Below are 16,596 nucleotides of genomic sequence, written 5' to 3'. Positions count from 1 at the left end.
GCCCATTTGCTGACAAGGTTATAATATGGAAACCCTAGGAATGTGTGATATCGATATTACTGAAAGTTGACTTACAGAACCATGTGTTAACTTCATTTCATTTTCAGGGAACGATAACAGGAAGCGAAATAACAAAAGATCCATTATAACAAGTAGATATTGGATCAAGGCTGTGCATGAACAGGGCAGACTAAATAAATTGGGAGTACAAAGCACTAAACTGCACAAATAAAACCTTTTATTTCTGACACATTTTTGCCCCAACAAATAGTTCAGAAAATTAATATCAGACTTGCCTACGTCCAGTTCATTTTAGTTTCCAGCTGCAAGCTAACACCCGTGTGTGAATGTTACTTTATTATAGAGAAACTGATTGGTTGCTTCAATCATGCAGAATGTGCACACGCACAGGAACCTATTACAACTTACTGACAGCTGACTTAATTTTCTCAGATACTCTTCATATCTGAAACCATTTATAAGCTGCTTGGAATTAAAACATTTATAACAAACTGTCAATTCGATGAATCAGACAATTTAATGAGAAAAGTTATCTGGAAAAACCCAAGTTTCAGTGTCGACTGAAGGGTTACAAGATTTTTCACTACTGCTGTGATGCAGACAGTGTCTTGGCAGTCAGCTACAGATCTGCAGAAACCTGTTCAGAAAGCATTCATCACTGTCAGACAGGGACCACCTGCTCTGCTTTGATTGCAATAGCATGAACGTGGTCAGCACAGTAAAAGGACTGACCCAGAAAACCGCCTTGGGACTGCAATTAGTTTCTGCTGTTCAACAGATGAAGCACCAGCTCCTCATCCTCAGCCAAAGACAGACCCGTGTCCAACGGCCTGTGCTCATCAGAGTCCATTTCAGACTTCATTCTCCTCTTCCCCTTCTGAGCCGCTATCATCTCTTCACATTCGTCACTGCTGCTGCAGCTGTCATCTCTCTTCCTTTTGAATTTCCCTTCAGCCAGTTTGCTGCATTTAAGATAGAGAAATGAGAAAAAAAAATCAATGGCAAGTCTTTAAGCACAGCAATAAATTATCTATATTACAATGCGAATCAATTATTTAATTTGGAAGGTGAATTTTAGCATACTGAAAGGAAGGTAATCTCTGAGTGGCACAAAGGAGGTAACCAATATCAGGACTCAGCTATTGCCACCCCTGTGAAGAAACTTAATTAAGCTGCTAATTCATTCCTGCCTTCAGCTTGTTAGGCAGACTGACCATTAAATATTACTTTCAATTCATACAGTCCCACACAAATTATGGCGCTAATGCATCCACAAAAACAAAGATTGATTATACTTTCTGCAGCAAATGCACATGCAATCAGGAATCATTGGCAATTAATAAAGTAATTCATGGTGCAAAATAGATATTCTGTCTGAATAAAGTCAGCCTGTTACAATACATAATGCACAGTGCTTACAGCACAGAGGGTCAGTCAGCTCAGCTAGCTAGATGGCCATAGTGTGATGCAGAACAATGCCAATAGCACAGGTTCAATCCTGTATATCAATATCCAATATATCAGCTGTGGTAGTTCAGAGGGGCCTGCCTCCTTTCCTTAGTAAGAACTTTAACAACACCAGGTTAAAGTCCAACAGGTTTATTTGGTAGCAAATGCTCTCCTTAGCCCATGCTTGATGCAGAGTGGTCTTCTTCAATCTACACAGCTGACTGTCTCTCTAATGGGAAGAGATGCCTCGGATCTTTGTTGCATCATGGTTAACCACCTAGCTGCCTATTTGCAGTGCAGAAACAGGCCTTTTGTCCAACAGCTCTATGCCAAAGTTTATGTTCCACATGAGTTTCTTCCCATCCATCTTCAGCTAACTATTCGCATAACCTCCTCTGCTTCTTCAGCTGTTTAATTAACTTCCCTTTCAGTGAATTCAATGCTGGAAGCCCCAACTCCCTCTTGTTGGAGGTTTCAACATTTTTACCACTCGTTGGGTGAATGGCTTTCTCCTCGATTCCCTGCTGGATTTGTTGTGACCACTTTATTTTTATAGTCCCAATTGTTGGTCCTCCATGCAAGTGGAAACACCTTCCATACACCTCCGAGCTCAAATCCTTTCACAGTCCTAAAGACCTCCATCAGGCCATCCCTCTCTTTTTCTTTATGCCTGTTCAATTTTTCATTGCTCAGGCCTGGTATCATTCAAGTAAATCTGTTTTGAACCTTTGCCAGTGTCTCTATATCCTTTGTATATCATGGAGAACCTAGTCAAAGTTCTCCAAGGGTGATCCAATGGATGTTCAATGGAAGTCAAACATCTCTGCTTTTCAGTGCTATCCCTCAAGAAGTGAACCCAGTGTTTTGCTAACTCTTTGTGGTCTTACTAACCAGAACCATTGTTTTTAGTGATTTCTGCATTTGTACTCCCGTTGTCCCACAAGCTCATCTGGCCAAAATTGTACCTGTTGTAATTTGCATGCACACGTTGCAATGTTGCATCGGAGAGCGACACCTCTAGGTGTAACTACTCCATCGCAGGCAGAGCTTGTGTTTGGCAGACTAGTGTGTACCAATCTACCCATTCTACTCTCTCAGAAACTAGAAAGCAATGCTTAAAGCTACAAGAGAATATGATCAAAATGCATAATAAAAATTCAGGTACAGAATTGCCAAGTTTACAGCTGAGTCAAGTTCATACGCAGGATCTCGCAGAAGGTAGGTGGCAACCAACTGAGGTCACAAAGATTTGTCCAGAACTAAGATTCTATGAAGTCATTACACACAAAGCACCATTGCTTCTAACTGTAACATTTACACAAAAGAGGAACTGAAAAGCACTTAGCTGCTTTGAAATTGCCTTCAGCTGCTTATGGTCACACTGCAGGCAACTTCAAAGCAGCTGAGGGCTTTTCACTTCCTCTTTTGTGTAAACATTGTAGTTAGGTTACTTGAAATGGATCCAACCATGAAGGGAAAGATAAACAAATAGACCTGACTGCATGCTGTCTAAAAACCATTAGGCTGTCAATCAAAGAATTAAAAGGATTAGACTGAAATTGAAGGGAAACATGGCTTTTTAAAGGGTTTGAAAGTATTTCAAAGGCTTTCAGCTTTCTGTGAAACCTCAGACACTTGAAATAAATGCTGTGTTAAAAGAATGTGGCTGACTGAGCAGCTGTGGAGAAGGGAATCCCCTCACCCCCCCCCCCCCCCCATGGTGAAAGTAACTGATTTATATTAGTCAGGGGCCTTGAAAGGGGTCTTCACACACATGCAGCTTCTTGAGAGTCATTTCTGCTGAATGGAGTGCCGTTGGGATTTGAAGGCCTGCCAGGTGCCCAGAGGACATGGAGATTAAGGTGACCAGCCCACTTCCAAGTTTTCACAGTCCACAGACCAGAATGAAGTCTTTGATCAGTGAGATGTCTGAAATCACCATGCCAGGAGTGATATTCAGGTTTCCCAGAGCTAGAAGGACAGACTCTCATCCCAGGGGAAAGTACCAAATTCAACCCTTGCCCCTAGGTTACCCAACCCCCCAGGGCCCTTGGGGGACCCTCCCTCCACAGTCTGGCAGCAGAGGGCACATGGTCATTGTGCTTAGCTACTTGACCCCCCTTGGGGTCCAATGCACCAGGCTAGGGTGTCAATGCCAAGGCTCCTGCATTGGGGGGGGGGGGGGGGGGGGGGGGGAGAAACCACACAACCCATTATTTTAGTAGTAGGGAAGGATGCCCCTTTTTCCTGATGGGTTGGGAGTGCTCTCATGTCAGCGGTGGTTCGCAATTTCTGTGGTGGGGAGGAGGGAGACCTCTGAACGTGGAGATTGAGCGCCCTTTGAAAATGGGGAAACACTCCAGTTTGGACCAAAGTTACCATCATACGATCTGGGTGTACCATCAGATTACCTCTACACTTTAGAGACTCTCAGACTCATCTGTTCAGTGCACTTATGTGATGGTAACTGAAGAAGAACATGCATTATAAATAGTTATACTCCTTTGGAAAGGGAAAGAGTATATTTAAAAAGAAAGGGGGATGTTGTAATATGCCTTGAAATGATTTCCCAGAGAAGTGTGTCATGTGATTCTGTTGCAGTTTCACTTCAGCCTGGAGCAGTGCGCAGACACAGCTCTGCATCTCTGCTGCCCTCAAGCTTTTTGTCCATCCACATGTGCCTAGAATTAATAAATGAATCCACAGCATGTTTACAAAATCCCTTGAGTGATTAGTGCTTTTATATCAGTATTAACACATGGCAGTATCCATCCATACTGAAGTTAATTTACCAATTACACACCCATTCTGCAAGTTTGTCTGTGCTTCTCTGGCAATTCTCCTGTATTGACTATATTTAGCAATTTGCTGACATCTGAAAATCGATTCAAAATGTAATGGACCTTGATACTTGTGTACAAAAACACTATTTTAGTCAGTTTCAGATGTTAGACTGTCAATTATTGCCAATATCAATGTCACCCAATGCAAGTGCAGTTTTACATACTTACAGGACATGCTTACAGAATCCAATCGCTATACAAAAATACTGACATCCCATAGAATTAACCGCCTGACAACTTGCTTTGAACTTCTCAGCTTGACAAATATAATTTGTAAAATTTAAACCTTTTTAAATTTAAATATACACAAAAAAGAATAGCTCAGCAACACTGGTTACACTGACCTCTGAAAGCACACACATCAAATCTGTCTCTGTTTTCTCTCTCTTAATTCAATCTTTTCTTTCCCTCTCTATATTTCTCTTTCTGCACTTGATTGGACTAACTCACCCACCTTCTCAATCATTCTTGCTTTTCTCAGTCCTTAAATCTCTTTAAGGAGATAGATTGTTGGTACTGCAGTGAGTTGAGTTCTCAGATTGCTCTCACTACACAGTTATCACCTGACAGTTAAATACAAGTTATGATGCAAAGCATTTTCAGACGCTTTTGATAATTGACAGCACGGACTCGAGATGCTCTGCTCCAGAATGATTCGTCACATAAATGAGGAGGGGGTGAGTAGAACATTGAGGAATATTTCAACACTGAAAATGTATCTTTGTTAACTTCATCTCCAACACCTTAAGCTGTTAATTCTCCTCCCGTGAAGCCCGACAGATCCATTGTTCCCATTACCAATGAAGTGATTGAAAATATATCACTACAACCTCTCCAAACTCAATGGCAACTTTCACAATGAATTCACTAAAGTCACACACAGATGTCACCTTTCTAGCTGTAAATGCTATTGCGGCTTTCTCCTGAGCGTTAATCACCTCTGTCTAAACTTAAGCAGTAGGTTACTTATTTGACATTCAGCACCCACTATCTCATTTTATAGGAAGCCAAGAATTGTATTGATGCAAAGTTAAAAATTGAAGCAGGTTTAAAAAAATCTGAAAAAATAAAAAAACATTCAATATCAAAATATATAAACTGTGAATTATAAATGTCCAGCAATAAAATTCTCTTTAAAATATTGATTTTGTTTACAAAGATTAGAGTGAACTGGTTCCTTTTTTCCATTTAGGTGCTTTGTCAGGCATCAGTGTTGCTTTTGCAATAGGGTAGCTCAGATTACTTTTAAATGTTATATAGAATATAACATATTCTAAATATGCTTTTAAATTATTTGATCAATTTGCATCACTTGCAAAAATTGGAGTGGTATTATTATGAAATTAGTTAATAAGGAATTTTTTTTTAAAATCTCCCCCACCTATTAACGCTTACAATCATAAAACAGTTACAGCAACAGAAGGATGCCACTCAGCCTGTTGTGCATCTCTGCTAGCCCTCTGGAAGAGTAAATCAGCTGGTCCCAGGCCTCTGCCCTTTCCTCATGGTCCTGCAAATTTTCTCTTTGGGTTCCTCTCCAATTCCATTTTGAAAGCCATAACTGTGAACTTGCCTCCACTCAGGCAGCACATTCCAGATCTTAGCCATTCGCTGCATCAAATTCTTCTTCCTCAGATTGTCATAGGATCTTTTGCCATTCACCTCGGCTTCTCAGGCCTTCCACTAATTGTTTCGCTCTACCTACTGTTTACAGCCTCATGATTTTGAACACCTCTATTAAATCTCCTCGCAATCTTCAGTTCCCTAAGGAGAACAGGTCTACCTCTTCAATCTATCCACATAACTGAAGTTCCTCATCCCTGGAAACATCCTTCTAGATATTTTCTGTGCCCTCTCTAAAACTTTCAACTTCTTCCTGAATAGTGATGCTCAGAATTGCACACAATACGCCGGATAAGGTTAGGTGAGCGTTTTATAAAGGTTCACCATAACTTCCTTGCATTTGCATTTCATGTCTCTATTTAGAAATAATGTGGAGATGCCAGCGGTGGATTGGGGTGGGCACAGTAAGAAGTCTCACAACACCAGGCTAAAATCCAACAGGTTTATTTGGTATCATGAACTTTCGGAGCACTGCTCACCAGGACTCACCTAATGAAAGAGCAGCGCTCCGAAAGCTCGTGGTACCAAATAAACCTGTTGGACTTTAACCTGGTGTTGTGAGACTTCTTACTGTGCTCTACTTATAAAACCCAGGTTCCCAGATGGTTTATTAACTGCTTTCTCAGCTTGCTCTGCTGCCAATGATTTTTTGCACATATACCCCCAGGTCTCTCTGTTCCTGCACTTCCTTTAAATTTGCAACCTTCATCTTCTATTATCTCTCCTAATTTTTCCTATATGTATCACTTCACACTCTTCCATGTTAAATGTCATCTTTCACATGGCTGCCCATTCAACCAGTCTTTGTTATGTTCCCTTGAAGGTCTTCACTATCTTCACTGTTCACAATACTTTCACATTTTTTGCTATTTGCAAATTTTGAAATTGTGCTCAAGTCTAGATCATTAATAAATATCAAGGAAAGTAGTGATCTGGCACCAATCCCTGTGGAACCACACAATATACATCCCTCCAGTTCAAGAAACAACCATTTAACTACTACTTTATTTCCTGTCACTCGGCTAACTCTGTATTGATGTTGCCGCTGCTTGTTTTATTCCATGAGTTTTAACTCTGCTGGCAAGTTATTTGGCACATTGTCAAACGTTCTTTGTTTGGAAGTTCATATACACCACATCATAAAAGACTAATTCATACTAGTACATTCATACTAAAAATAAACAATTCACTCTACTGAATTATGTTAACTGCTTCAAATAAGTACTAAATGAATAATAAATAATTACTAAATAAATTATGAGGGCCTAGAGACACTAGATAGGAAAGACCTGTTCCACAGCCGAGGTCAATTACCAGAGGCACAGATTTCAGGTGATTTGGGGGGAGAGGGGGCATTAGGAAAGGCGTTTTTCACCCAAAGGTTGGTGGATGCTTGGAAATCGCTGCCTGGTTTGGTGATTGAGGCTGAAACCCTCAGCTCATTTTATAGGTACCTGGATCTGCACTCAAAGTGCTGAAACTGCAAGACTATGGACCAGGTGCTGGAAGGTAGGATTGAAATGAGCAGCTAGCTTTTTAAAAATGTTTTCTTTTTCAACCAGTACAGACATAATGGGTTTCTCTGCCATAACCTTTCGATGGAGCCAAGCACAAGAATGTTCAGTGAAGATTTAACAAACATCAACATAAACTCATTAAGGAAAAACAACACATTTTCTCAAGAAAATCTTCTGAAAATTGATTTCTGCAACAACCTTAGTTTCCCAATAACTTTGTACTATCACCATCTCAGCTCCTCATCATTCCTACTCAAATATCCCACTGCTCTCCTGGCTGATCTCCCACCTTTCAAAATCTCCCATGAACCTCATCCCATCCGAAACCTTGACGTCCCTATCCTGACTCACACAAGGTCCTGTTCACCATCAGTTCCAAGCTCACTCACTCACACTGGCTCCAGTGTGGCAGTGCCTCAATTTAAAAATTCTCATCCACGTATTCAGCACTTTCCATGGATTCAACCCTCCTCATCTCTATGACATACTCCAGCCTTAAAACCCTCCAAAAGATACCTGCTCTCCTCCAATTTTAGCCTCGCAATTTCCACCACCCTGGTGATTGGTGGCTGTACTTTCAGCTGTCTGGGCCTTAAGCAAGTTGTTCTTAGTATGTCAAAAAACAATGCCCAGAAATTTGTGCACTTTGGAGCGCAAAACTGGGAATGTGTTGGCTGCAGGGGTTGGAATTTTCATTTGTTTCTGTCCAATGGGAATAGAATGGAAAACTCTCGCACTCATCTCTCTTCAGTCCAGAGTCAGAGGTCAGACTGGCAGGATGATGTCACCAGCTGCCCATTTCAGCTGCCTTGTTGCCAGCATAAGGCACATTTACAGAACGCAGAGATGTACAAAAGCGCAAAGGCCCGACTGATCAGTTGCTGTTAGAGAAGCAGCAAAAGGAGACCAGAGGATTAAAAAAAAACTTTTCTTTGTGGTTTACCCAAAAGCACAGCAACAAAGTGCCACTCCAATGTTCCGGATCTAAATGATCAAACTCACAAAACCTGAATGTTTCTGTGCTATTGGAGTCTGGTTGGTAGCACAGTCTATGGAGGGCAGAGGCCAGGGTTTAATATTGGGTGGTAGAGATGGATTGGTTCTCCTTCTCTCTTTCCCTCAGAATTGCTGTTCAAGATGTACAAGAACTGCACACAGGATAAAAGAACCCAAAGGAATCTTCCAAAATAATGCATGTCAAATAATGAACAACTTAGTTTTATTTTTTAAAAATGTTCTCCTGAAACGGGACAAAAATTGCTAGAATATACATTGACTGACTTACATTTGTTTACCTGGTTTCCTCACTACTAAACTCAAAGGATGTGTTCATCAAGCTGCGGGTAAATAAATCAACCTGAACAATTGTTACTCAGTAAATTTGACAAATCCTCCCACCACAATTACTATACACGAGGTTGAGGCATGGTTGATTACTGGAATGCCGAAATTATATTCACAAGGAGGAAAACACTACATTACAGTGTACCCAAGGAATATCATCTCCCTGTAAGTACAGAAAACAATGAGAAAGTATATTCACAATTGATCCCAATGTATTTTGCATTACGTTAGAATAGAAGATCAAATTAAGATAGAGGTAGAAACATTTAGCGACAGAGAAGATACTCATTTTTTTGGGCAATGCTTAAATGAGAAAGGCTGGAAATAGTTTAAAACTGACAATCAATACAAATGTTTCTTTTTAAATAGTTCAGAATGTTTCAGGCTAACACACTCAGGATCAAGTATTCCCAAATATATTGTTGAGTAAATAATCTAGTAAAGGATTTTTAAAAAAATTACCTTGCAGGTATAGAGTTCTGTACTGCATACACTTGACATCACCATCATTCTCGGAGATTGGGGAATTTCAGGAAGCCTGTCATCTGACTCAACATCTCCTTACGTGGCTTGGTGCTATATTTTCTTTTATAGTGCCCCTGTGAAGGGCCTTGGAATGTTTTAATATATTTATATAGTGCCTTTAATGTAAGCTGTTGTTGACAATTAAGCAGCCGGTTGGTTGGCTTTATATAAATGCTTCAAATAGGAATGTCAATTTTACTGGCTAGTCTGATAGGAATACTAAAGCTCTTCTGTCTTCATAAAACAACAACACTCTGGTGAAATGCCTGCAACAGTCACTGCAGGCTCAAATGATATCACATTGCTGACTATACCCCATGGGCTGCCCACTCAGCTAGCTCACTTGCTCACGTAGCATTCATCACCACCTATTCTTCAAAACAATGTAAAATATGGAGTTTAATTTTTTAAATATTTTAAGGACTAGAATTTATATTTTAGAAGGCTACTTTCTTACATTAACCATTGCTTAATAGATAGCAAGCTCCTCAATTTTTACTTTTCATTCTATTTTTAAAAAATATACAGATATCTACATACGTACAAACATACTTAAGAATTAGGAGCAGGGGCAGGCCACTCGGCCCCTCGAGCCAGGCCACTCGGCCCCTTGAGCCTGCTCACCATTCAATAAGATCATGGCTGACCTGATTGTAATCTCATCCCCACATTCCTGCCTACCTCCAATAACCTTCTACCCCCTTGTTAATCAAGAATCTATTTAGTTCTGCTTTAAAAATATTCAAAGACTTTGCTTCCATTGCCTTTTGAGGAAGAGAGTTCCAGAGACTCTCAATCCTCTGAGAAAAAAATTCTCCTAATCTTTGTCTTAAATAAACAACCATTTATCCTTAAACAGTGGACCTTTAGTTCTAGACTCTCCAACAAGAGGGAATATCCTCACCACATCCACCCTGTGAAGACCCCTCAGGATTTTAAAGGTTTCAATCAAGTCACTCCTTACTTTTCCTAATCTCTTCTAAACTCAACCTAACCTCTCCAATCCTCGCTCTTAAGGTAACTCACCCATTCCTGGTATTAGTCTAGTAAACCTTCTCTGAACTGCTTCTAATGTATTTACATCTTTTCTTAAATAAGACTACCAATACTATACACAATACTCCAGATATGGGCTCACTAATGCCCTGTACAATTGAAGCGTAACCTCCCACTTCTGTATTCAATTCTCCTCACAATAAATGATAACATTCCATTAACTTTCCTAATTACTTGCTGTACCTGTATCTAAGTCTTTTGTGATTCATGCACTCGGACACACAGATCCCTTTGAATCTCAAACTACTGCAATCTTTCACCCATTTAGTTAATCATTTCTTTCTTATTCTTCCTGCCAAAATGGGCAATTTCACATTAGCCCACATTATGCTCCATTTGCCAGATTTTTGCCCACTCACTTAAATTATCTATGTCCCATTGTATCCTCCCTATGTCCTCTTCACAATTTACTTTCCTACCTAGGTTTGTGCCGTCAAGTAACCATTCCTTCAGTCCCTTCATCCAAGTCATTTATATCAATTGTAAAAGGTTGAGGCCCCAACACTGATCCCTGTGGCACACCACTTGTCATATTCTACCAGAAAAAGACCCATTTATGCCAACAGTTTCTGTTAACTAGCCAATCTTCTAGCTATGCCAGTATGTTACCCCCTACACCATGAGCTTTAGCTCAGATTGAAGAATCCTCACTGAGTTATGCAGAGACCCACAAGAACATAAGAATTAGGAGGAATAGGCTATTTGGCCCCTCTGGAATGCTCCACCATTCGATAACATCATGACTGATTTGATTATTGCCTCAACTCCACTTTCCTGCCCCCCACAATCCTCCCCCACCCTCCTGATTCCCCCAATCCTTCTTGGCTTTGAAAGTTGATTTTCAATCTCAGAACGATTATTTGTCAGTGAAACTATCATGTCTTTAAAAAAAAATTCACTTGCTCGAGTTCACTAATTTTAGGGGGCCTAATCGTGAGAGCAGCAGCAGTAATTTTTAAGTGCCTAACTAGTATTTAGTTTTTAATCTCACAACCAATAGAGGGAGAGAGATGTCAAGTGGCAGGGTTGTGTGCTACTCCTGCAAGATGTGGGGTATCATGGACACTTCACGTGTCCCTGAGGTCTACATCTGTGGGAAGTGTATCCAGTTGCAAATGCTCACCGAACACATGGATCGGTTAGAACAGCAGCTGGAAGCACTGAGGAGCACACAATTAGCTGAAATTGTTGTAGATAATAGCTAGAGATGTGGTCACACCCAAGATGCAGGAAGATAGATGGGTGACCGGCAGACTGGGTAGGCAGCCAGTGCAGGGGTCCCTTATGGCTGTCCCCCTATCTAACAAGTATGCTGTCTTGGATACTGATGAGGAGGAAGGTCCATCAGTGGACAGCAACAGCAGTGGCCAAAGCGAAGGTACCACAGCTAGCTCTGCTGCACAGAGGTGGGGTACAAAGTGTAACAAAGTAATAGTGGTAGGGAATTCAATAGTCAGGGGCACAGATAGGTGCTTCGGTGGCCACGAAATGGACTCCAGGATGGTAGTTTGCCTCCCTGGTGCCAGGGTCCTGGATGTCTCTGAGCTGGTACAAAGTATCCTAAAACGAGTGGGAGATCAGTCAGATGTGATTGTCCACATTGGCATGAATGATACAGATAGAAAAAGTAGCGAAGTCCTGCAATGGCAATTTAGGGAGTTAGGTAGAAGATTAAAAAGCAGGACCTCTAGGGTAGCAATCTCAGGATTACTCCCCGTGCCATGTGCTAGTGAGGCTAGAAACAGAGAGATAGTGCAGCTGAACACGTGGCTAAAGAACTGGTGCAGGAGGGAGGGCTTCTGATTTGTGGATCATTGGGATGTCTTTCAGGGAAGGTAGGGCCTGTACAAGGACGGGTTACACCTGAACTGGAGGGCACCAATATCCTGGCTGGGAGATTTGCTAGTGTGGATCGGGTGGGTTTAAACTAGTGTGGCAGAGGGGTCAGCAAGTGTAGAAACTGGGGATGAGCATGGGACCAAGGCCAGGCTAGCTAAGAGAAAAAGTAGGCTGAGGGAGATCAAACTCAGTGGGCCTGGAGGTCTGGAGTGTATCTGCTCCAATGCAAGGAGTATAACAGGTAAGACAAGTGAACTTAGAGCCTTGATTCATGTGCAGAACTTGGATGTGGTTGCAGTTACAGAGACTTGGTTAAAAGAGGGACAGGACTGGCAGCTAAATGTTCTGGGTGTTTTAGGCGAGACAGAGGGGAAGGCAAAAGAGATGGCGGAGTTGCAATACTGATTACAGAACATATTACAGCTGTACAGAGGGAGGACACCTTGGAAGAATCATGCAACAAGAAACTGTGGGTCGACTCAAAAACAGGAAGGGGGCAGTCACTATGATGGGGCCTCCCAACAGCCCACGGGAAGTTGGAGAACAGATGTGTAAGCAGATTCTGGACAGATGTAGAAATAGTAGGGTTGTTGTAATGGGAGACTTTCATTTTCCTCATATTGACTGGAAATCCCTTAGGGTAGGGGTCTGGATGGTGAGGCATTTGTTAAGTGTGTCCAGGAAGGTTTTTTGGAACAAAATGTAGATAGTCCGACTAGAGAAGAGGCTAGACTGGACCTGGTACTAGAGAATGAGCTCAGCCAGGTCAAAGTTGAGTAGTGGAACACGTGATGAACAGTGACCACAATTCCGTAAGTTTTTGGATACTCATGGAAAAGGACAAGTGTTATCCTTGGGTTAATGTACTAAATTGGGGGAAGGCTAACGACAACCGGATTAGGCAGGATTTGGAGGCTGTTGTTTGGGAGAGGCTGTTTGAGGGTAAACCCACATCTGGCATGTGGGAGTCTTTTAAGGAGCAGTTGATCAGAGCACAGGACAGGCATGTGCCTGTGAAAAGGAAGGACAGGGAAGTTAGGATTCGGGAACCGTGGATGATCAGGGAAATTGTGAGTCTAGTCAAAAAGAAAAAGGTCTCGGTGACTAAAAACAGATGAAGCACTTGAAGAATTCAAGGAAAATAGAAAACTCAAAAAGGGAGTTAGGACAGCAAAAAGGGGTCACAAAATGTCCTTGACAGGCACGGTTAAGGAGAATCCCGAGGCATTTTATACGTACAATAGGAACAAGAGGGTAGCTAGAGAAAGAGTTGATCCACTCAGGGACAAAGGAGGGAAATTATGCATAGAACCAAAGAAAGTGGGTGAGATCCTTAATGAGTACTTTGCATCGGTGTTCACAAAGCAGAGGGACATGTTGACTGATGGTGTCTCGGAGGGGTATGTAAACCCTCAAGAGCAAGTCATCATTACAAGGGAGGAAGTGTTAGGTGTATTAAAAAGTATTAAGGTAGACAAATCCCCAGGGCCAGATGGTATCTATCCCAGATTACTGAGGGAGACAAAGGAGGAAATTGCTGGGCCTTTGTTTCCTTTGTTTGATCTTTGTTTCCTCATTGGCCCCAGGCAAGGTCCCAGAGGATTGGAGGATAGCCAATGTTGTCCCGTGATTTAAGAAGGGTATCAAGGATAACCGGAGTAAATATAGGCGAGTGAGCCTTACATCAGTGATAGTGAAATTGTTGGAAAAGATTCTTAGGGATAGGATCTATACACATTTGGAGCTGAATGGTCTTGTTAGCGACAGACAGCATGGTTTTGTATGAAGGAGGTTGTGTCTCACTAGTTTGATTGAGTTTTTTGAGGAGGTGACAAAAATGATTGACGAGGGAAGGGCCATGGATATTGTCTACATGGACCTTAGTAAAGTATTTGACAAGGTCCCTCATGGCAGGCTGGTGCAAAAGGTTAAATCACACAGGATCAAGGGTGAACTAGCTAAATGGATTCAGAACTGGCTTGGCCATAGAAGACAAGAGGGTAGTGGTGGAAGGGTGTTTTTCTGAATGGAGGTCTGTAACTAGTGGTGTTCTGCAGGGATCAGTGCTGGGACCTCTGTTGTTTGTAATATATACAAATGACTTGGAAGAAAACGTAACTGGTCTGATTAGCAAGTTTGCGGATGATGCTAAGATTGCTGAAGTTGTGGATGGTAATGAAGATTGTCAGAGAATACAGCAGGATATAGATAGGCTGGAAAATTGGGAGGAGAAATGGCAGATGGAATTTAATCCGGACAAATGCGAGGTGATGCATTTTGGTAGATCCAGTTCAGGTGGGAGCTATAAAATAAATGGCAGAAACATCAGGAGCAATTCACACAGATCTGGGAGTACAGATCCACAGATCCTTAAAAGTGGCAGCACAGGTGGGAAAGGTGGTGAAGAAAGCATATGGCATACCTGCCTTCATCGGCCGGGGCATCGGGTATAAAAGTAGGCAAATTATGTTTACAGTTATATAAAACGTTGATTAGACCACATTTGGAATACTGTGTCCAATTCTGGTCGCCATATATCAGAAGGACGTGGAGGCTTTGGAGGGAGTACAGAAAAGGTTTCCCAGGATGTTGCCTGGTACGGAGGGTATGAGTTAGAAGTAGAGATTGAATAAACTGGGATTATTCTCTTTGGAAAGATGGAGGCTGCGGGGCAACCTGATAGAAGTTTATAAAATTATGAGGGGCACACATAAGGTGAACAGTTGGAAGCTTTTTCCCAGGGCAGAAATGACAGAGGAGAGGAAGGTTCAGTGGAGATGTGCGGGGGAAGCTTTTACACAGAGGGTGGTGGGGGCCTGTAATGCACTGCCAAGTGAGGTGGTTGAGGCAAACACGTTAGCAGCATTTAAGACTCATCTGGATAGACACTGGAACAGGCAGGGAATAGAGGGGTACAGGAGGTTGGTCTAGTTAGGACAATGTGATTGGAGCAGGCTTCCAGGGCTGAAGGGCCTGTTCCTATGCTGTACTGTTCTTTGAGTCGGCAAACACTAACTTTTTCTGGCATGTTCAGTGGGTATGATACCACAACTTGACGCTGTATCTGAATGCCAAATTTCACAGCAAGACACTGGGAAAGCAAAGCTTCTGGATGAACATTGCAACTGTGGCAGAACCTGTTGCATTAGAACCATAGGAAAGTTACAGCACAGTGTGATGATGGATGTTATTTTTTTAATGTTTTGGGAGTTTATGGTGACATTCTGCAAAGAAGGTTTTGTGAGTGCGTATGATTAATTGAACTGGGAGAAGGTTCAAACCAGTTCAAGTCGGAAAAATCTTTGTTTTCAGAAAGCAGAGCCTTTATTTTGGATTTCCACATCAGAATGGAAGTGTTTTGAGGAGATGTGCGGTATACTTTTATTAAAATGGATAATATAACTGGGTTTTTATAGTTAACAATCTATAAACAAGCTGCTGTCAAGAAGGTAGTTTACTTGTGTGTTCTGATCAAGTAGGTTTTTTGGAGGGGGTTAGTCGGTAAGACTGCTTTAACTGTGCAACTTTAATCTTATGTGCTTAAGTTTTTTGTTCTTGTTAATAATTTTTAAAATCCTAAAAGTGTTACATGCGTTTTATGCTTTCAGGAGTCAATTGCATTTCCTCCTCATTTTCAAAGTACAAAAAAAACCAGGTTTAAGATAGGTTTCCTTCTGCGATCTGCCTTGCTCAGCAAGTAACACCTGCTGTGGTTGTAACAGCAGATCGAGGCCATTCAGTCCATTATGCCCGTGCCAGCTGAAACAAATGCGCCACCCATTCTAATCCCACATCCAGCATCCAGACCCTGGCCTTGCAGGTTGCAGCACTTCAGGTGCAGATCCAGGTACCTTCTAAGTGAGTTGAGGGTTCCTGTCTCAACCACCAAACCAGTCAGCAAATTCCAAACTCATCATCCTCTGGGTGAAAAAGTTCTTCCTAATATTCCCTCTAATCTTTCCTGTGTCCCCTGGTAACTGATCTCTCTGCAAGAGGAAACAGGTCTTTCCTGTCTAGGCCCCACATCGTTTTGTACACCGCAGTCAAGTCACCTTTAATCTTTCCTCAGAGCTGCAATTTTCCAGCCCTGGTAACGTTCTTGTAAATCTCCTCAGTGCTCTCTCCAGGGCAATTAATGTCCTTCCTTTACCTTAGCGGGTAAATGGGTAGGGGTGGGGCCTGGGTGGGATTGTGGTCGGTGCAGGCTCGATGGGCCGAATGGCCTCCTTCTGCACTGTAGGGTTTCTATGTCTATGTTTTCTATGTCTATGTCTGTAATGTGGTGACCAGAACAGCACACAAAATTCTAGCTGTGGTCCAACCAGCATTTTGTACTGTTTCATCATTACGTCCCTGCTTTTGAATTAAATACCTCGCCC

At 41.9% G+C, this 16,596-nt stretch overlaps 1 protein-coding gene across 1 annotated transcript in view; it reads right to left on the bottom strand.

Moving 5' to 3' along the window:
• Positions 1-216: 216 nt before the first annotated feature.
• Positions 217-16,596, bottom strand: part of ddx10 (DEAD (Asp-Glu-Ala-Asp) box polypeptide 10) — a 242,134-nt gene continuing 225,754 nt past the window's right edge. Inside the window, exon 18 of the mRNA XM_078222065.1 lies at positions 217-983. Within this exon, the coding sequence (XP_078078191.1) occupies positions 779-983 (205 nt within the window). The 3' untranslated portion in view covers positions 217-778. The remainder of the gene's footprint in view (positions 984-16,596) is intronic.

This window comes from Mustelus asterias, chromosome 10 (assembly GCF_964213995.1).
Source record: "Mustelus asterias chromosome 10, sMusAst1.hap1.1, whole genome shotgun sequence".
NCBI classification, from domain to species: domain Eukaryota; kingdom Metazoa; phylum Chordata; class Chondrichthyes; order Carcharhiniformes; family Triakidae; genus Mustelus; species Mustelus asterias.
The sequence above is the reverse complement of the archived record's forward strand: the minus strand, read 5'-3'. Positions and strand labels throughout refer to the sequence as shown.